The sequence below is a fragment of the Conger conger genome, chromosome 15 (assembly GCF_963514075.1).
Source record: "Conger conger chromosome 15, fConCon1.1, whole genome shotgun sequence".
Taxonomy (NCBI): domain Eukaryota; kingdom Metazoa; phylum Chordata; class Actinopteri; order Anguilliformes; family Congridae; genus Conger; species Conger conger.
In genome coordinates, this window is record NC_083774.1 from 24,168,946 (window position 1) to 24,191,315 (window position 22,370).

The 22,370-nt window shown below is 39.0% G+C and overlaps 2 protein-coding genes across 5 annotated transcripts in view; both read right to left on the reverse strand.

Annotated features, from left to right (window-relative positions):
- Positions 1 to 3,058, reverse strand: part of pias1b (protein inhibitor of activated STAT, 1b) — a 43,992-nt gene extending 40,934 nt beyond the window's left edge. Inside the window, exon 1 of one of the 3 annotated variants that reach the window (XM_061221862.1) lies at positions 2,998 to 3,058. Coding sequence is in view for 2 of the 3 variants with exons in the window: in XM_061221860.1 (XP_061077844.1) it covers positions 2,657 to 2,737 (81 nt within the window). In the remaining variant the exon portion in view is untranslated. Of the gene's footprint in view, positions 1 to 2,656; positions 2,870 to 2,997 lie in introns of those variants that run through there. The other 2 variants (XM_061221861.1, XM_061221860.1) reach the window with 2 other exon arrangements.
- An 8,578-nt stretch (positions 3,059 to 11,636) lies between these two features.
- skor1b (SKI family transcriptional corepressor 1b) lies at positions 11,637 to 21,894 on the reverse strand. Of its 2 annotated transcripts, none has more exons than XM_061221859.1 (9): positions 21,842 to 21,894; positions 18,339 to 20,103; positions 17,395 to 17,494; positions 17,078 to 17,179; positions 16,694 to 16,765; positions 14,525 to 14,599; positions 14,015 to 14,089; positions 13,189 to 13,254; positions 11,637 to 12,409 (listed from the first exon to the last, which is right to left on the reverse strand). In XM_061221859.1, exons 2-9 carry the CDS (start codon positions 20,091 to 20,093, stop codon positions 12,315 to 12,317), a joined length of 2,340 nt encoding a protein of 779 aa, XP_061077843.1. In that variant the 5' UTR covers positions 20,094 to 20,103; positions 21,842 to 21,894; the 3' UTR covers positions 11,637 to 12,314. The 2 variants fall into 2 exon arrangements, with proteins under 2 accessions (XP_061077843.1, XP_061077842.1); XM_061221858.1 differs by having other exon boundaries at positions 11,637 to 12,412.
- Between the last annotated feature and the right edge of the window lie 476 nt (positions 21,895 to 22,370).

Below are 22,370 nucleotides of genomic sequence, written 5' to 3' on the forward strand. Positions count from 1 at the left end.
GCAATCCGAATCCATAACAGTTAATAGAGCCGAGGAGGCTAACGTTTAACGCAAAAGCAACGGCGCAGAGAAAATGTCAGAAACCATAACAGCGTGACATTTTTTTTTTTTGTGCCCCCAAAAAGTCTACACGTTCCCATGCCAGCAGGTCTGGGAGAAAGAACAACACTGAAGGAGTCAACCAAAACATTCAGGCACAAAGGGATCACCCTGCCGGGGTGGACCTTGAGACTCGAGGGCAAGACTCCTGCATGAGCGCCAGAAACAGAAGACAAACGAGAAAAGACACAGTCAAAGATAACCGCGAAAACCGAAAAGCCTAAAACCTTACAGCAACACACACAGTCTTAACAGGCAAACTGGCAGTGTCCATCACAATTACCCAGCTCTTTGTGCACTCTCTCCATCCACAAACATTCACACAGAGTTCCAAACTGCACCTCAAAATACGGTGGCGTAGAACAGACATTGACAAAAGATAGACATGGTCCATCCACCCCACATCCCAAAGCCCAGTCAGCTAAACCCGCAAACACATGAATTACGGACGTAAGTGTGAAGTCTACAGAGTGAGAGCCGGAGGGTATTTCATGAAGCAGGATTACTGAGTTAGCTGGATAAGTTAAACCTGGAACAGCTGTTTTTACTTCAGTCCACGTTCCAGGTTGGGGAGTGTTCCGGGTTTTACTCTGTGAACTTATCCAGCTAACTCAAATCCTGCTTCGTGCTACACCCCCCCCCCCCCCCCCCCCAGAGTGCACAGGCGTTACACAGGAGGCTTCAAGCTCCTAAAGCATGAACACAATACCGCTCTGTATTCTACTAGCAGATTCAGAGTGAGAAGGCAAACCTTTACAAACCAGACTCCTTCATCACAGTACAGTGCTTCTGCAGAGCTTTGTCAAAACACAAACAGCCGTAGCGGGGAGCATGTGACAACTGGAAAACAATTAAGCAGCACTTATAAATGCCACTGCACCTCCCTCATAAAGCCATGGTTTAATCAACCATGCCAGTTATTGCCGTTTGTTTTTACAAGAAGGTGCTCTAGGCACATAATGCAAGGTGACCTTTAAAAACCTCACAAGGGGCCAGATTGTTGGAGTTATGATATTCCCGTCTTCAGTAGAGTCTCCCAACATGGACTCTCCTCCAAAACACATTAACCCCCCTGGCTGATTATGCGAGCCCCACAGAAACAACATCAGTCAATAATGTTTCACACTGGACCACACTCTCTGTAATAGGGCTGCCACCGAATACACTGAGATCTTTACAACCTATACTGATCGGCAGCCATGATTTAAAGGCAGATGTCAACCTAAGTGACCAGATTGATACCAGTAATAGCATCTTGAAAGACACGAGTACAAGATTCCTACACTTATATTTGCCCATGTCCTGCACTGCTACAACACAGAGCAAAGAGAATGCAAGTGTTAACCTTCAATTAATCACAAATATCTGCTGATATATTTATCAGGACAGGGCATTTCCTTTCTACCAGAATAATCCACTTAATATAACTTCATGAACAATACAATCTACGTTTTTTCAAGAGCCTTTTACAACTAGATATGGCAGGGCAACCACCTGCAGATTAGGCAATAAGTAAACAAATGGCTATTTTCGTTGGACACAATGTAACAAACAGAAATGACATAAATGTGGAAGTTGATAAGTCTACGGGACCTGAGCGCACACACTGCATGGTTCAATATGAAACACCTTAACTCTGTTGCCTGCTGTAGATGGCTAATTAGAAACATTAGATGCCCTCTCCTACAGTTTCCACTGTTCTGACCTCACACCCATTCAACTTTGCTGACTTATAGAAGTTGTTCCTGTGGACATCTTCAAATGATAATAATCTTATCTCAACAGGTGTGGCATTTCTGGACGCACCCATTAAATGCACAAATTATCATATTTTATTAGCTAGCTCGTTTCATATTCACCTCTAAGGTGCCAAGAACGTCATCCTCCACGTTAGGGGTTAGAGGGGTCCATCCCACACCAAAAGGACCAGTAGTTTGTCAATTCTTATATACACAGTCGGAAGGACATATATATATATTTATCGTCCCATTGCCCCAACTAAAAATAGGTTATGGTAAATTAAAATGCTGCAACTTATTTATTATTTACATTTAAGTGGCATCAAGACTAAGCTGACTAGCTAGCTACACAACCAAACATAGTGTTACGTAGAGATTTGGTCAATGAGTTTACCATAACATTTCAACCGTAACATTAGCTATTTTATTTCCAATTCTCGACAAGTTTCCACACAACATTATATTCTATCAGAAATGTTTTGTTTTTTACCAGTGACTGAAAGAGAAAAAAGCCACAGCGAAATCAATGTAACTATCGAGCTAGCAAAGAGATCAATGTTACATTTACCGTTGAAAAGACACGTTCGTAGCGAATTAGCAAAGGCATTACCTTCGTCCACTCCGTTAATCAAAAGTCTGCGAAAGACGGACAGCAGTCACGGGTCAAAGGGCTGGACTCGCACAACTCACACATCCTTCATCACACTATTGGGCTAACTAGCGTGCTAGGAAGCTAACGGTTACCTACCTTGACAGTACGACAACACCGCCCGCTGCTCTGACTAGCATTGATTCATTGTTATCCATCCTTTACTCACCTGCACACGATCATTGTCATAATTCACATGTAGACTACCACTCATTCTCACGGACCAGCTAGCGGAAACGTTAATATTCATTACCCGAGGGTAGGGGTTTTTGGTAATGTTTCTAGCAAGCTAGCCTGCTCGCTAGCGACAACAGACGTGTCTCAACATCAACAATAACATGTCCACAGCGCCGAAGCTACAGCTGAACTTCGAGTTTGGCCCAACAAAAAAGGATGGATCCGAATCAAATCAGGTTCTCTTGTGTTTTATATGCAACGGCGTAGATTTTAGTTAGTATAATAGCGATTAATAGCCGATAATATCAATTGTGATTTAGAGCTGCGCTTTACCTTCAGTTCCGCACTCTCCGCCATCTTGTTACTCTTGGCGCAGGCGTGATCAACCCCCGGCACGTGGGACGGACGCGTAGCACGCAGACGTCCACGCGCACAGTTTTAAATTTTAGCGCCTTTTCCTCGGGTGCTTGGTAGTGTGTTCAGCTGTTCTATATGCGTGCTTTACAAGTTTAATAAAGTACTGTGCGAAAGCCAGAGACGTTCGTATATACAGTTTCCAGGAAAAGCAGCCATTCGTTGCCATTTTTTCAATGTCAGGCAATAATGCAGGAAACATATTTAAAAGAAAATGACAGAAAAACCACCAATAGATATGACAAAATCTATCAGTATTTGTGTTATCTTTCTTTTGGACTACTAGCACCACATTAAGTCTTCCATCCAATGAACAAACCAATGTGTCCTCCCGACAAAAGTTGTCACTAAAAGTGTGATTGAATGTCATGTTAGAACCCTTTGCCTAAGAAAAGTCACTAACATGAAAAAACTACCAAAACACACCTTGCCTTCTTTGTCATGTAGGCCTACATCTAAAATTGTCAATAGCCAAAAGTGTACCGGTTATACACATTGAGAAAAACAAACAAACAAAAAACAACCAACCAAATGCCAATCAAGATTACACATCTAAGCTCTGTTGGCCTTCTTGACTTTTTACTAGCCGTTACATTGTGACATTATTACCTATATTAGCCTATAATTATTTTCTCAGGCTATAGGGTAAATGGGTCAGTAGTTAATTTCTCCTAAAACACTTGTGTATGTAAGATTCTGTTTTGCTCTGTTGTGATGTGTTTCTAAATACTACAGTGTTAACTGACCCAGCACAGTTTCCCCTCAATATTTTTATGTTATGGTGGAGTAGTTGGGTAGTTGGATCCCCTTTACATGTGGATCATGTAATATGGAACTCTACTGTCTGTTTATGGCTTATGTCTGCAGGCTCGCCAGAACTAGGCATGTCCTTCTTGCTCCTATGTCTAAGAGGCTTCATAGATCACATAGAGCACACCAGAAATCTGTTCATTCAAAATAATGAACCATGAGAATTTGCAATGTGGTAATTGTACCAATCTACAGAAATTCTGAAAAGTGCCATGCCCTTGGTGCTGTACAGGTATGCGATATGCCCAACCAACTTGCAACCAGACAGACTGGACATTGTAAAAATTCTTATGAGAACACAGTCCGGGAGCAAACTGTAAACTATAAAATAATAAGGATATGGGACAAACCATGTCCAGTTTCACGCATTAGACAGCTTTACCAGTCACCAAGCTGAGAATACTCATATTGGGCAGTCTATGACATCATTGTCAATGAAAAGAGACAGCAGTAATCGTAAAATTCCGTATTTGTCAGTATCATCAGATTTACATCACTGCAACAGCAAGGAAACCCATAGAAGGAGGTGGAAAACAGATAGTATACAACATTTTTGTGGTTTGTGGCAGTAATGCCTACCTGGTATGCATTGTCAAGTGAATTTAATATTATTAATCATCTTTATAGCTAATGTATAATATCAGAGGCTATTTCGGAGCCCAAGGCATATGCCCTGTCTACCACACCACACTCCCAACCAAACACCAGTTAGAAGTATACATCAAGGGCCACCAAACTGATAACCAAAGATACCATTTGACAGTTTACACTGGAAAATGTTTTAGTACATGATATACAAGGTTTTAAGCAAAAAACAGCAATAAGAGTGAGTTGTACTCGTCTTTAGCATACACCTAGACCTTGGGTAGTATAAAGATAATTGGACAGGCAGCAATTTAACAGAGAGGAGGAGGGAAAGACTTCAGTTGAGATGTAGACTAAAGGTAGAAGTCTGTGGTCATTTATTGAGATGCAAAATAGAATGACCAGTAATGACTAGGCTAATTTGTTTTCTAAAGGACATGACCCACAGTGATTTATTCTTACATTACAATTGATACAATACAATACAGTTGGTGGATAATTACGACCTTCATAAAGCAATTCCTGTAAAAAGTAAAGTAAACATGTCAAATACAAATCAAGGTTACTGATTATTTTTATGAGACTTAGTGGGCAAATACACAGTGATTATCTATTAGAAAACTGGAAAGCTGCTCAATTTCAATAATAACAGGCTCATCTTTTTTTAGATGTTGAAGTGTCTTGAACTTTGCACCTCCATGCTCTTTTGTTTTTGATATGAGTGGCAAACCAGTGTTTGAAATCCAATGCTGGTACACTGCACAGAGATGGATCCAATTTACTATTTGCAATCCATCAATATACTCATAAAACAACAAATTGACATTTACAGACAAAAAACAAACATAAAGTACAATCTTATCATACAGATACCAACAACAAGGCAGAAAGAGAGCACCATTTTACTGATACATTTTTGCGTACAGACCTTCCATTATTTTAACCTTAAATTATAAAACTATGTATGTAATCAATGGAGAGGTTATCCCCTTTGTAAGACAGCTTAGGCAGAGGTCTGCACCATACACTGCTGATGCCCATGAACAAAATATGAAGGAACTGGTGAAATCAGTTGACAGGGCTCAGACAAGTCAACAAATGGCACATTGTATTTGTCCTGAAAGGAAAATCAGTTATATTAAATGTGAAAGTCCTTCATGCCACAATGTACCTTTCTACTGTAAAATACTATTTGATTGCAAATGACATCAAGAAATGTCTGCTGGTCTTTGAGGAGGATTTCAACAATGTGCCTGCATTCATTTAGAATAATGCAAGTTATTTAAGTTTATCAAAGCCTTCAAAGCTTGATTCCAAACGAAGTCACCAGCTAGAGGCATGAATACCAGACCCTGGCTCAGCAGATTTACAGTGCAGTCAAAACAATAAATTACAAATTCGTCAAAACATTCAGAGAGGTTGCTGAGAAACAAGCAGCATATTATTTAAAAGTGGTGGCTAAATAGCTCACAGTTGTGTTGGGTGCGCATAACATTCTTGATAAGTTCCAGTTTGGTTTCCTTTGGAACCATTCTATTGAAACAGCTCTGCTTAGAGTCTCAAACAACAACACCATGCCTGCTATCACGTAGGAATGCTCCGTCATGGTACTGCTGGATCATAGTACAGTGTTTGACACTATTCATTAATCTATTATGATTGACAGGTTTAGGTAGTGGGTGGGTATCACTGGGACTGCCGCTACCACTGGGACTTCCTCTTTTCCAGTGTCTGTGTGCAACTTTGTGTTCACATCTGCTGCTATCACCTCTGGGGTGCCCCGAGGCTCTGTCTGGGGTCATATTCTGTTTGTGTTATATATGCTTCCCCTTAGGCACATTTGCTTTAATGGTATTCCCTAGCAATGTGATGCAGATGATACACCTTTTATTCAAGCCTGATTTACTGTTTTACATGATTGTTTAAATACCATTTAGGATTGGATGGCAAACAATTTCTTGCAGCTAAATGCAGACAAAACTGGCTTAAAAGGTTCAACAATGTATTGAATGTATTCCCTTTCCTCATCTGTTAGCTCTTGTCCTTCAAATTTCGGGGTCTTTTTAATCAGACTGTGAACTTTGGTCATCCCTTCACCATCCACATTCTTTGCAACTTCATTGAACGTTTTGGCACATTGGTGGTTTATTGTTTTGTCTGTGCTGCATTTGCTGATCAGGTGCACATTATTTGAATGGTTATTTGAAGAATACTAACTTCCCTATCTGGATTATATGGTCCAGATGGTAGTGTTAGAGGCAGAGAAGAACCTTGCCCAGTAATCATGCTACTAATATGGTCCATGTAATGCATTTTCTGGTTTGGACAATGTATAAAATCTTTCTTGACAGTGGACACAAGTTTGTCAACTTTAGGGAGTGACCAAACACCACTTACTAGTTCCATAGTTTTAACTGAATTTGGCAACAAGCTTTTAAGGATATACACTCACCGAGAACTTTATTAGGTATTTATTATACTTATTTTTAGACTTCTACTGCTGTAGCCTATCCAGAGTTATGATCTTCTGCATACCACTGTTGTAATATGTGGTTATTTGCGTTACTGTCACCTTCCTGTCAACTTTGACCAGTCTGGCCATTCTCCTCTGACGTCTCTCATTAACAAGGCATTTCTGTCTGCAGAACTGCTGCTTACTGAATCAAGGAGAACTTTCAGATTTTCTGTGAGGGATTTCCCTTGAACAAATAAAATATGAAAAACATAATTGTCTGTCCCATCTGTTGATTTGTCCATGACCACAGATATGCTGTCAGTTATTTCAATGTTCTTGAATTTTTACTTTAAGCAAAGTAACAGTCTGCAGCACATACTTCTGTCAAAGTTGAAGACCCCATTAATTACATGCTTGTTTACAAATGAACTTAATTTGGGATTGTCCACTTTTTCCAGTTAAAATTAGTTAGAATTTAAGAATACATCTGCTAAATCTTAAATGGCATAATATCACTGTTCAAGACTGCCTTTTCCAGCCCTGATGGATGATTGGTGCTGAGCTCAGAACTTAATCCATATTCCTTCATTTTTAAATACCAGTCTACTGTTAGCTTTCTTGATTTATAGATATACTGCAAATTGTCCAAAATAAATAAAATCCATTGGTATGCAGTGTACCAGGTGGATATTGCTTAGGTAGTGGGTGGGTATCACTGGATAAATGTCCATCCATGCTCACCTTCCTTCCACTGAATTTTCCCATATTAGATCAACCTTAAAATGAAATAAAGTGCTTTAAATAAACATCTCAATTAGAAATTCAATTGTATGATTAGTCATTTGACTATGTGGTTGAAGTGCCTATGGGGACCCCTGAAGGAAAACCAGTGACATATAAGTTTAAATCCCTGCAGGTCACGTGGTGGAGATAAACTGGTAGTATAGGGCATTGCATGGTCAGGCACCTGCTATACACTTTGGATGAGTGTACTACTGTATGTATGTGTGCTACTTCCCAAAATAAAATAAATGCTATAGCGCAACATGATACAATATCTGCCACATTTAAGTGATTCTAATATCCACATTGAATACAGCAGTGATATTGTGGGAACATAGTCATTATTAAGCAGCAATCGACTTATCAACATTGGCAGTGTAATAATATTGCTATATATATCTAACTAATGCAATCAAATCAGGCTCTGCTAGTCTCAAGCTCATATAGTTGAAATGCAACTGAGAAAACTACTTTCCAAAAAACGGTGATCCTGTGGTAACACTGTGGAACATCTGATTTGTGTTTCCAGGTTTTTTCATTGGAGAGACTGAACTTCAAGCAGTTTTGAAAACATTCCAAAACAGCAATACTGACCAAAGAATGATAAAACACCACTGAAAATGACATGTATACCTACCTGTAGGTATAGCCAGAGGTATGTTCTGAAATGTGTCCTTTTTCCAATTAAACCATTGATTAAACAGTGGTCTGTTATGGTCACTTTGGAAAATATTTTACTTTCAAACTTCACTTCACACAGAGTCAAACGAGGTAAAGAACTTCACCAAACTAGCAATGGTTTCACCTGCATTTCAAACAAGGCCTAACGTCCTGGAAAGCTGATATAGCCTAAACGGTGAAGGGTTTTAGTGTGATTACACCATGGTTGAGTGTGTCTTAGGAGCTGTTGGATATTTGCTGTGATGGCACATTCTTAATTACAGGGTAATAAAAAAAAACACTGTAAATGTTGAGATAGTCCCGTTAAAGGCCTGAATAACATAATGACAAGAACATGATAAATGGCGATCTCCCTGTTTGAAGCATGCCTCTGAGCTATTCCGTCACAATTAAACACTCAAAAGGAAAGCAGAATCTCTGCTGATTAAGACTTGGTGCTGTAATTACTCTTCCGTTTGCAGATGTAAATACGTCCCCGCCGCGTATCTCGGGCTGGAGAGTTGTATATATTGCGACATTATGCGCGGTCCGGCTCACACTGGGTTTGCCGGGCGGGTGCCCTCTCATTCCACAGCGTGACATCATAATGCCTACACTTAAAATCATTTAATGAAGGATTAATTTGGGAACAATCGCCGCAGTGGAATTACAGGGTTTATTGTTACGAGGCTTAGTGGGCTAATGGGCAGTGATGATCTATTATAAATCTGGAAAGCTGCACAATGTCAATAATAATCGGCTCATCTTTTTTTTGATGTTGAAGTGTCTTTGAACTCTTATTTTTGTATGAGTGGCAAGTAGGTCTGAGAATCTTCTCTTCTTTATTTTAAACTAGTCCACATTCAATATCACCCAAAATGATAGCTTATTTCTCATTTATGCGACACGGGTTTTTTTCATTCAAATGTGCCAACGTTAGGCCAGAGACATAAGGATGCGTAATAATCATGTAACACAAATATATTACTTTTTCAATGATGGCAAGATATTTTTCATTGCCTAGCCTACTGTTCATACGTCTGTCCAGAAGATGTCGCTCTTGTATTGGATCAAAAGGTACCAAAAAACACCGTCCGTCCTGTGGTCGGAAAAGGAATGTTGTGAGATGGTTTGTAATCAGTGAGTCAGCATTGACATGGAAACTTGATTTATCGAAACTACAATTATACAGCTGTAAAATTATCAAAGTCCACTATGTTCACGTGCACACTTGCGCTTTTAACAGGGGAACACACAAGTTTCACAGATTTCCTTATTTATATCAACCTGAGGAATGCTTTAGAAAGTTTGGAGAAGCTGAACTGGCAGTTAAATTCAACGGTATGTCTGTCACCTACGCCTTCATAAAATTAAATGCTTCAACAAATAGGCTAGATGTGATAACTATTTTAAAAGGTTGATGTTTTTTAAATTACATCTTATATCAGACATGAGGAAATCGTGTTGGCGTTGTAGTGCTGAGTTTCCCTCACAAACACCCGGTCTACTAACTCAGTAAGTGATTTAGCCATCTTAAAATGTCAAAATGACCGCACAGGATAGCCTAAGACTAGGTTTATGTCTAGTTAACAGAGCTAATAGGCTAACAGAGCCTATGTTTAGTGTTAGCTCTGTAAGATCAATATTGTTGTTTTCAAATAAAATTTCGTACCGTGCTTCGGGTAAATGCGCATCTAGAGCTAATACTGCCTAATGGTTATATTATTATTGGGATGGACAGGTATGGGCCATCCGCCAAGTTACGGGTGGGTGAGACATAGGCCTATTCCACCTACATCACCAAGAGCCGATTGTTATGTAGGCTACTCAGAAGTCGGTTTTACCTTCACGGATCATCCAGGCGCCTCCAGTGTGACCGTAACCGGCTGTTCATTCTGGACATTTCCTTTGCGTGAGACCATACTTTTTCTCCTTCACCTCAAACAAGTGCCTCTTCTAAATTTGTGGAATCTATTTTATGTGCAACATGGAAATAATGTCATTCTGACAATTGCAATACACGACTTAATACATGATATACATAATTGTATTGTCCTACAATAAGAAATAAGAAAGTAGACTACATTTATAGTGGGAATTCCAGATCATCTAGATGGCTTAACTCAACATACTTAACCAGAGCGTCTGGTCCGTTTCAGCATGTTTGATGTTTTGGTGGCCTTTTTGGACTCCCAAACAAGCTTGAAATGTTTACAATATGTTAAGGGTAGTTACAGTGGGTATGAAGAAATGCGGCTTACATTATCAAGACCTGTCATTCACTCAATGGACCACATTGGCAGTAAATTCGCGCACGTTGGTACGTTCCTTAACCGATTTATCGGTTACTGTGAGTAGCTATAGCCTATTACAGGAAGGCTGAATATTTCACAGAAGTGAGACTCAGAAAGTATAAATCAGTGTTTGTGATTAAGTTAGATAGACGGGCTATTTAACTGGAAACTGAGAAAGCAGGAGTGTACGGCCACAGTGAAATTTTATACGACTTGATAGGCTACAATTCAGAGTGGACATTCAGGAACTAGCAGAAATGTATGAATTTCCCAGATTGCGTAAAACTATTTTTCAATCACACAAAATCATTGCGTAATTGGGTAGCCTAATACTTGCGTTTATGTGGCCAGATAATTTACTCAGCGTTTCATCGGTTCAGTTTCTTCTTACCAGCTCATCGTTATAGCTTAGGCCTACTGCAGGTCTGTTGCCTTATATGAATGCTTACTAAATTGTCCTGCAAAAATAATGAACACTCTCCAACACTCTCAGACCACCGAGACAGTCGACGTGATGTAATAATTTTGAATGTACAGAAACAGAGGACACAAATTTTCTTTTCTGTGTGACGTCCTGCAACCTCCAGTTTACATATCGGTAATGTCTGTCATTCTTAATTTGTCTATGCAGCAGTTGCCTAGTAGCCACGAGTTGTACTTTCAGTGGTGGCGTTAATACTACTACTACTACTACTACAACTACTACTACCACACCACCACAAACAACAACACTAACACCAGCAAAAAACAACAACAAAAATAATATTAATATTATTCTTATTATTAATAATAATAATAATAATAATAATAATAATAATAATAATGAGTATTAATCTTATTATAAAAAATAACAATCACTTTATAAACAATTGGAAGTTACATAATAATAATAATAATAATAATAATAATAATAATAATAATAATAATAATTTCTTAAAGAGAATTTTAATAAATGTAATTGCCAAACAAGATTTTTATTACACATATAGGTCAATAGGGATGCCTGTTTAAAGTGCTTTACATCAATATTTTACAAAGTTAACTGTTCCAGATAAGAGCAAACAACAAAGTTTAGCAACAACGAAAAATAAATTAAAAATGTAAAAATACATACATAAATTAAGTAATAAAACTACTAAATAAATCGAGATAAGGTACCATTTCACTAACAAAAGTATCACAGTATACATGTATATCCATTGCACATAGCCACATAATATATATCGATGATATCTAAAGAGTTGATGGTCATGTCTTCAGAGGAACATATAAAATCGCTTCCGAGAGGTCTTTAGAACTTTATATTAACAATCTACAATATATACACAAGCCTGTCAGTGTATTGTATTGAATTTATTACTGTCAATCGACTGAAAATTTCAATTCAGCAGTAGTAAGGTTTCTCTAAAATGCATGTTTTTCATCAACCAATTAGTCCACTTCAGAGAGATATTAGTAGCATCTGCAAGTTCACAGGGCGGCTGTTCATCACCAGTTCTTAGATAGCGGGGCAAACTGTACAAGAGAATTTGCCCATGCCAACGCAAATAGTCCACAGGACGGTTCTTCTCAATGTTCCAAGATCAGGTCAGGTTCCGCGCCTATGGGTGGAGTATGATGTCACGGGTTCAGGATTCGGAGCGGAAGAGTTACGGTGGCAGTAGAGGAGGTTTAAAAGAGCAAGTTCCAGTGCAGTGGCGCGGGGTTAGCATCTTGCACGAGAAATGGTGTAGTGCGTCGTGAGCTTCTAGGGAGAAAGTGGATGGATCACTTAAAAAACAGCGACACACTTGCGTTACGCACACAATTGCACGCGCGCGCACATACACACACACGCACGCGCGCGCGCACACACACACACACACATTGTTTTATTTCCATTACTAGCTCACCCAAAAAAACTATGAACCATCTTATGAACTGTGCATAGCCGCAAAATTTGTTTCACGGAATATAGCTTAGCGCCTTAAATGTTTTCAAAGGTTCAAAGGTTTTCTAAATATTACCGAATAAAGGTCGCAATTTCTGTACAGTACATTATCTAATTGACCAATGGCATCAGGCTACATGTAAAACTATACTCGTTCTACTACAATAGCATTGCTATGACTTATTTTACTGTTGTCTGTGCAAGTACATTTTTATATAGCACGTGGTAAGTGTTTTGTATTGTGTCAGCTTTTCATTCAATCACTATATCGCATTAAACCACTTACTTATGATATGTGCGTACTCTGGATAATTGCATAATGTCACGCTAGGCCCAAGCCAATTCCATTTTAAGAAATGCAATCACGACATAGTCCTTTCCCTAGATTATGCATTTGAATGGTCACGTGCGCCAACATAAAAGCATCCATCAGCATCTACTTTTAAACAATAAATTAGCAGCGGGTCTCCTCCCCGAATGAATGACACTTTTCAAGGGCCGGAGTTGCGTTATTGTGCAGACACAGTCACATCTCAATCCAGTAGAATGAACATCAAATGGACCGCATTTTCTTCTTTGAAAAGATCAATTACCTTTTAGCTTTTGCTGAATAGCATAACGGGCCTTTCTCTCCTGGTCCAATTCGCTGCACAAAGTGTCTGAGCAAGAACGAAAAAAAGAAAACTAGGTAATGAAGAGAAATAATACAAGTCCTATTGCTAATATACGTATATATGAGTTTATGGACTTGTTCTGGCCATGCAAGACTGATATATTTTGTTTACACTCGTTCTGTTGCTTCAGTACAATTTGTGATGTGGTATGGTTCTCCTAATACTTTCTACGCATCTCCTAATATGCTGTGGTACAACGACACTAATAAAGTAAAAAATGCAAACATCACCATCATATGCGATACGTGTAAGATTATATACATTTTAAAGGTATATTTTTGCTGTGGAGGTTCAGATGACCATTCGTGTAATACAGTTACAGTAAGGTTGTAATTTCCTACCATAATCTTGACAGTGATAAATATGTATTATTATGGTTTATTTTTTTCTGAAAATATGCCTCCAAGCACGACGGCTATTTATTTGCAAAATGAAGTTCCGCCTTTCCTGTATTTCTCACAAAATGCATGATAAGAAAGAAGTCCAAGATAATAGCCTATAGGACACCGTATTGTATTTGAATGCTCTGCCGTAAGACTGCTTTGGCTAAAACAAAATGTATATAAACAATGTCCAAAGCGATTAATAACCTTCACCAAAACATTTTAACGCACACTTAGCTTTGAAAAAAAAGTTAGTGTAGCTGTACACTAAAATTGGTATGAGCCGTTTTTTAAAAGTTTACACACAGCTATATATAGTACCGGCTAATAGATCGCCGACGAGAGGAGTGCGCGTGGCTCACCTCGGACAATCTGAAGCTGCTGGACCATTTCTTCTCTGCACGAGAGCTCTCTTTTCATTTGATCCTGAAAATTATCTGTGGAGCAATTGGAACACCAAACATTGAGGTGTTCAAACGTTATTTTAAACGCTCCACGTTCAAACGGGCAAAGACAAGTTATTTGTAAGTGTCTAAAGTGTAGATTAAAGGCTTGGCAACTGAACGACTGTATTACTATAATTACTGTATACGCAGTGGAAATTACATGGGCATCTTATTTAGATTTCATATATTAGGCTACTATATATTATATTATTATTTAGAATTAATATATTAAATTACCAAAATATATTTATTTGCAGGGCGACTTACATTTGACACAAGTTCAATGTATATAGGCCTAGCCGACAGTTGACTGGAAAAGAACGATTTTTAATAATAATTTATAAATGTTCATTTCTGCGCTTATAAAACTATACATACAAAGTCGTTCGCATGTTTTAATAACCATTCCAAAGTATCTATATATACCTTTCAAACTTTGGAATTCACGTTCCAACTTTTTCCTGAGTTCCACCTGTTCCACGAGCTGTTTCTGCAATTCATCTGCAAGAAATCAGACACAGCTTCAGAGAGCGATTCAAAGGATCGCAAAGCTTTAGGATGGAGCGACAACGAAAAGTAATTTCACTATTTCTATAAAATAATTGGCTAATGTTCGCTTTGGAAAGATTGTGATATTTCGAAAAAAATGTAAGCCAAATATAAGCCACAATTATTATTTTAAGCTAATTATAGTTTTTATAACCACTGATTAAATAATTAGGCTACCAAATACATATCAATGCGATAGCCTTTTTAATTAGGCTATTTTATGTATTGCTGGAAAGTGTTTGTGTAGGCTGCAAACACCCCCTATTGTTTCCTCAAGTACGGGGTCGCGCTGTATTTATTGCCCCAGGGTGAAAATGATCTATGCAGGATTATTGTTGAATATCAATTAAATGTTGTTATTCATCATAGTCTACGTGTAAAACATTGGATTTTTTACTTAAAAGCAATGAATTTGCGTCACAGACATTTTGCCTGAAAAGATAATTCATGCTAAAAAATAATAATAATTTGGTGCTGTAAGAATTTTTCAAAAGACGCTGTAGGATGTCATAATGTGATAATTGAAATAGTCGCAATTTATTTACTGACGGCATGATCCAATTAACTGAAATACTAAGGCAAAGCTGTGTTAAAAATATTCACAAAAATTTCCAAAATACTAGGCCAGTGAAAGATAAGTCTATCACCAGGTTTCTATGAATTGGCCTGCTATCTTACAATATAGCTTAGCTAGTCTGTTGTTTTATAGGATATTGCCGAGGTGGCCAATGTTCCGTTTGTAGGCTAATAGGCTGACGCATGCTTATTTTAGTTGAATCATGCTAGTATCAAGTACCCTAGTGCTTCAGAGTTACATGCAGGGTGACTGAACATGACAGCTAAAGCTCCATTGGATTAAAGTAATAGATGGTCATCCATTCCAAGTTGATACCCTGGAAGCGTAAAATCGGAAAATCTGGCGTTGAGCTGTTGTTACAGTTACTCTATCTTGTAACTTGTATATGGTTATCTCCACGGTTGAGCGCATTCGAACACGAATTGCCAAACATTGAACGATGGCAACAAGGACACCCCTGGAAGGAGTGACCTATAAGATGACGTCACTCTCACGCCTGTCCGGTCTCTTGAATAACCTTACTTCATCCTTGCATCTGAGAGCTAACAAAGTCATTTCAGTGGACAAGGCATATTTCGAATTGCAAAGTTTGGTATCTAAAGTTGACAGCTGAAGATAGTGCAGTGCACACATTTATGATAAATATCCGGTGTTCAATCTCGGTATGTCTATTCAATAAATCACTGGTTTATATATAGGGTACACGTGTTGTCTCATAGCAGTTTTAATTCTAATTATTTTATTCTCATAATTAGGCCGATGCACGTGAAACGAAAATGTAACGCCTCCATACATTACTGTCATGTCACAAAACCAAGAATTGGTTTGTGGAGTGAAGAGTAGCATTGGGATACATTTAGTTTCTCTACCCCATGTATTTCAACAGGCGGGTTCGACATAACAGGTAGGCTAGGCTAATGTGAATGTCAGAATGCAGCCTATTGACTAAAGCGTGAAGAGTTAAATCTGGCAACAAAATGTGGTAAAATGTGGTAAACTATTACTGTTCATCTCAGAGGAGAATATCTGCCTTTTTAACACTTCACAAGAAGCTGATCTGTAGGCCTATCATTTATTTGCGTAATCTACCAACATCTAGTTTAAGCACAATTAAGTATTATGCTGGTGAGTATTGATATCCATGTACTTTGCTTCTACTCAGTTTCATTTATTTATTCATAATATAAGTTATTTATGAATAACTTTCTGTCCCAAAAGGGGATCGAGGAAAGTAGGCCAATATTTGTGGGAATGCTCTGGCATTGGATAGATAATTCTCGCAATTGTTAGAAAATAATAGCTCTTCCAATTGGAAATCTAAGCCAAAGTCAAAACACTTTTTGGTCACTATATTAACGGTAGTCCTAGATGATTATGATAGCGCCTTTACAGAGCAAAATGAGCAGGTCAAATGTTTTTTTCAGTGAAGATAATTTCGGCTGATTATTGTTAACGGATGGTATCCTTACCTTTAGCCATTTTCTCTATGTCTTTCTCAATAAGAGGGACTCTGCGGACCTCGCTGCGCACCCCCTCCTCTCCTGCACACACACACACACACACAACACCTTCAAGCAAAACTTGGCGCCTTATATTCGCGTCATATTAAGGGAATACAAAGACTAATTTGAAATTACTGAATTTCTGAAAGGCTCAATCGCAATATAGCCTAAACAATACCTGATCCGAAAAGAATGAGGAAAAATAAACGAAACGCAAAAATGACCGTGAGCAAGTGTATGTAGCCGAACTACGCGCGCACACACCCAGGCGCGCGCGCACACAGACGCACACATGCACGCGCACACGCACACGCACACACAGTGACAAATCCAAGTGAAATAACGACCTACCTCCTTCCAGCGAGCCTTCCTTACTGCCATCACCCTGATAAGATTTCTTAGGCTCCCTCTCCTCAACTGTAGACGGTGTATCTTCCTTGCTTCGATCAATAACTGTTCATTCGAAGACATAGGCTACATCTTTAGAATATTATAATCAAGAAATTTTAATTTTTACAAGACCGTTACATTGCAAACAGTGCCATAAAACACGCAAACGCGCACACACACCAATATATAACATGCGTTATGTATAATGTGTATATGTTATTTGGCCTATATAATATACTATTTGTACGATAAAGAAATGGAACATTGAGTTTTTTCACCGTTGGATTCCAGTGGGCCGCACTGATAATTGGTTGTTGATCCGAAGGTAGATGGGGCGTTCAATGGCTGCATGAGATCATCCCTTTCATGTGTGTACACCTGTAAAATTAACCAGGCAATTAAATGTAATTATCCGCAGTTCTCTAATTCCGCACATCTGAGCGCATAATACCGATGTAATAATGCCAGTTTGTCCTAAATTGCTGCTCTTTTTGAATGCTGAATACTTCCAAAGAATTCAGAAAACGTCTCAAGGCCAAATTAAAATTGTATTTTGGGCCCAGTTTTTATAATAAACATAATTATGAGCTCTCCAAATAAAATGAATGGAATTCATTAGCAGATAATGGCAGCTTTTCAAATCGCATGGTTCAATTTCGCCCTGCCCTCATCTAAAGAAGATTGTAAGTGCATTATTTTCCTGCTAGATTTTAATAAAACTAATAGGCCTACAGATCTAATGTGCTCTGAGAATAAATATGTGTTGCCTTAATCTCCGTGTAATTTGTAGTCTGGCTATAAAAATTACGAATATGGACGTCATCACTCCTCACACAAACAACAAAAATAGGCTATGTATTTCTAATCAATGTAGCAACACCAACAACAACAACAACGACAACAACAACAACAATAATAATAATTATTATTATTATTAATATTATACAAAATAATAAGTATTAGTAATATTAGTATTAGTATTATTATACAATAATATGATACATATAATAAAAAATATGATTTCAAAATAAAAACGCTAAACTGGTGCTGTTTCATATTATTAGATCTATAAATATTTGTATTTATGTTTCATTTCCAGTGTCAAACTATTTACTAATACGCTTTTTGTTGTATTTTATTGTATTCCACATAATTGTTCGTTCTTAGTCCAATATAAATGCATTTTGTTTCTAGTGAAAGATGACATAAACGTCACACTTACTTCGTACACAGGTGGATTGCTATTGCTCTCTGCCACCTGCTCGCTCTGCCTCTCTTCATCCGGGGATCCCGTCTCGCTAAAACTCACTCTTTGTGGGTCCTGTGGTGTGGGAACGGACTCGGCCTCTGGTTCCTGACTCTTTTCTGGACTTGCTTCAGAAAGAGCCAGGGCTGGTGGGCTCTGGCGGTCCTCCACGGAAAGCTGCAGAGATTCTTCATCTTCTTGTACCCGATTGGATTCCACATCAACATCGGGCTCTTCCGCACTATCAACGTCTGGGGAAACGGACCTATAACTAGAACTCTCACTCATGAAATCTGGGGACAGGTAGCCCGAACGGACCCCGTTGTACGTATCTCTGTTCCCATAGAGCTTGGCTATGCTCTCGGCATCTTTAACAACTGGTCTGAAAGCAGAGATGTAACTTATCTTCCTTGGGGTAGAGACCCCTTCCATAGACCTGGTCTCGTCCCCGGATTTGTCCTCGTCGTTCCTAGTGGACTGAGTGCTGGAACAGCGTTCGCTGTCCATCAGACTGTCCTTTGGTGTATTAGTGCTTCGGTCACTCTGCTCGGACATGTCTAACTCGGCCTGCCGTGTGGCCAAAAGCTCTGTGGGTGGTTTCGGTTGTGGTTGTGGGTACGGTGGCATGGGCAGGCTGCCTGTTGTAGGCCAGAACATCGGAAACGAAGGGTATACATTGTCTTTAGGGCCTGGCCAAAACACACCTGACAGGTTGGTCTTGTTTTGTTCTCCCAGTCCGACGCCGTCGTCTTTCTTTTGACACAATCCAAAAGCCGGAAATCCATAGGGATGTGGAAACAGCGGCGGCGGTATTTTCTGCAGCATCCCGAAACTCTTGCTGGGCACAGGGATGACAGGATAGCTGCGGACGCCGTTTGCTAGACTCAGGCTACCTCGGTCCTCTTCGCAGCGTAAGGCTTTGTGTGGGACCTCCGGCGAAACCCTGGGTGGAATGTTACTAGGGCCCTGTGGCTTCAGGGGGGATGTTCTCTCAGATTCACTCATTGGCAGCGTCCTCTTTCGGCTGCCCCCGTTAAACATTGCCTTTACATCTTCCCATGCGTGGGCCACGTCGTCCGACGAGTTTTTGTCGGTTAGCTTGAGATGGCGCCTCCAAGAGTTAAAGTTAGCGGCGTCTGGCTGCGTGTATTTTGACTCGGGTGTACGATGAGAGTGAAAAATGAACTTATTTGGAGAAAAATACATATTACAATAGGTGCACTTAATGCACTTAGCTCTAGAGCTATTGTATCTGGCTGGTATGAAGCTGCCACGGCTTCCCCAAGCGCATTCATGGGATACATCAAATGCAAAATTTTCAGGTAGTTTGGGAGGGCTGTGAGCCCCAAGGAAGGATTTACAGAGCCGCTCGGCCTCGCGCTTGGTGATCATTCCGCAGCGCCGTGAAGAGATGGGCATCGCCCCCGCACGCCTCAGAATCTCGAGTTGGACTGGGGTGCACTGCACACAAGTGATTCCAAGAGCAACGCGTCGGTTGTGGATCTCGTTGTAGCTGTAGTGTTTTAAGAGGGTGTTGGAAATTTGCGCCAGGCAAAGTCTCTCCTGACCGTCTATTACCAAAGAAACAATGGGTACTCCGTATAACGCGGTCTCACTGACTTGGTTTGGTTTAAGGGAACTGGTGCCAGAATACGGCTGAAGTTCTTGTTTGGAGCTGGGGGAAGAGCTGGAATCTCGTCCCGCCGGAAGCTGACAGGGAATCGACTCCATTCCTGGAAGTCTGCGAATTGTGACGAAAATATTGAAGTTAATGTTTGAGATGTATTTTCAACCAGATGAGACTTCACATTCTTCAGTTAAGGCGATTTTTGGTGGGCGCAGTGTGAAGCGAAAGCAGTAGGCTTTTTTTTTTTTTTTTTTAAGTGGCGTTGACCGGTGATAGATCTAGCCTTTGTTACTTGAATATGTTATTAACAATAAGTTATAGAAATGAGGCCTAATTGCAATGACAATGCAAACCTATGCAAAATAATTAGCAACTTACACAATTGCACCATCAAGTATCATACGCTAGCGATTAAAGTAGCTACCACTGTACTATAACAATCACTACTACTATTAGGCTACTACTACGAATAATAAAAAATAATGTTAAAAATAATTGTAATTATTATTATTATTATTATTAACAATATTGCTATTATTTATTAGTAGTAGTAGGCCTAGTAATATGCATTATTACTACCTTTAGCTATAATAATAATAATAATAATAATAATAATAATAATAATAATAATAATAATATTATTATTAGTATTATTATTATTATTATTATTATAAGTACTACTACTACTACTACTAACTAATATTAATAATAATAATAAAATAATAATAATAATAATAATAATAATAATAATAATAAGAAGAAGAAAATTCCTCACAAGACATGATTGGGAGCTGTTGAAATAATGTGTTGACGGGCATTGTATGCACTTTAGCTTAGTAACGGCCTATCGTCGCATTTTAAATACATTCAGGGATTTAAGATTAGGCTACCTCCAATCCTTCTTTGGATTTTGTGGTTGGCTCCCTTAATCCAAATAAAAACGAAGTGATTTAGATTAAGGCCTTCATACGATGGAAATATCTCCCTAATTAGTGAAAACAAAATCCTGAAGGTGTTGAAAACATAGCCGATAATTAATTTCACTCTCACTGTCCAATTTTCACACGAATGTTTTCTGTCCTGTCTGTCATTCAGTGTTTACTTTCTCGATCTTGGCTCGAATATCGAACCCAGAAAAACTATCCATCTGTAAATCCGATTCATTATCTGTACGGAACTGGACCTCTTCCTAATGTCTTTAGGCCGGCTCAGAATCAGAGGAGATTACTTAACCGTGCCATTTAAGATGCTAACACGTAAAAGACCAGAAGGGAAATATACGTTTAGCCTCGCCAATGCACTTAAGAAAGAGAAGAACATCAACTAAGCTGCTTTCATTGTAATTACGTGTATTCACTTAGCCTATGCTTCTTGGAACTGCTAATAAACTCCAGACTTTTATAATGCGCATTGTTTGAAGCCACTAAACCAACATTCAGTAAAAAAAAAGGATAATGCAGAAAAGTTACAGAATGCACAGGTTAAATATCCACATTCAACCCACAATGCTGTAGCCTACATTCGAAATTACATTACCACTGTTCATTTTAACTACATTAAAATACGTTAAGTTGCGAATCTTTTAATTGGCTCAATGGAACACCAGACCGTTTCCCTAAATGGGTTGTTTCCTTTCTCTGTAAGGAAATACGTTCCATAAAACGGAACATTCTCATCGAAAAATACAGGACAAACCTTTGATAGACAAAATAATCTCAAAGAGTTCCATTTGTGATCTGTAGAAATTAATATATTATAGCTGCCACCCGCAGATACGCGGTGACAGCATCACTTCGGCAAGAAGAAGGAATGGAATGATGCTATCGGTTACTCAGCATGTAAAGAATCTTACCTTTATTCGAGAAAATCGGGCACTATTAGGAATAATCCAATGTCTAACGTATAAGGTGGTATTTGAATCCTGTGCGTTGATTTGGTGCACGGTCCGATTGCGTCTTCCTTCTGATTCCTCGCGCTCAGTGCAACGAGTGGACTTCCATCCTGCTCGACTCTCGCACCGTGTGTGGAGAGCGGAAGGAGAGTGACCACATGGTAGTCCTGGCCTCTTCGTCAGTCCTCACTGAAGACGCTCCGCACTGAGCAAGTGACAGCTAAAATAATGGCAAGGCACACCCACTTAGCACCAGCATATTTACATTAACTGTTTGCCTTCGGGACCGGAGGAAACGACAGTCACTGCTGTCATACAGACAATTAAAATTCAGCTTGTGATCTTCTTTTTATGGGACTCGAGAAAATACAACATATAAAACACAAAAGAACACTATAATAGTCTAGATAACCTATTTTTTTTTACAGTAGAATTTAAGAAGTTATTTGAGGGTCTGTTTAGATGTCAGAATGACGTGCTTTTTGTTTTG

Bases quoted from the DNA above. Each gene is read 5' to 3' on its own strand.
- skor1b (XM_061221858.1), bottom strand. From the start codon at position 20,093: ATGGAGTCGATTCCCTGTCAGCTTCCGGCGGGACGAGATTCCAGCTCT. The intron at 17,495-18,338 runs GTAAGTGTGACG...TTAATTTTACAG, and splicing joins GCAATCCACCTGTGTACGAA to GTGTACACACATGAAAGGGA. The intron at 16,766-17,077 runs GTAGGTCGTTAT...GTGTGTGTGCAG, and splicing joins GGAAGGCTCGCTGGAAGGAG to GAGAGGAGGGGGTGCGCAGC.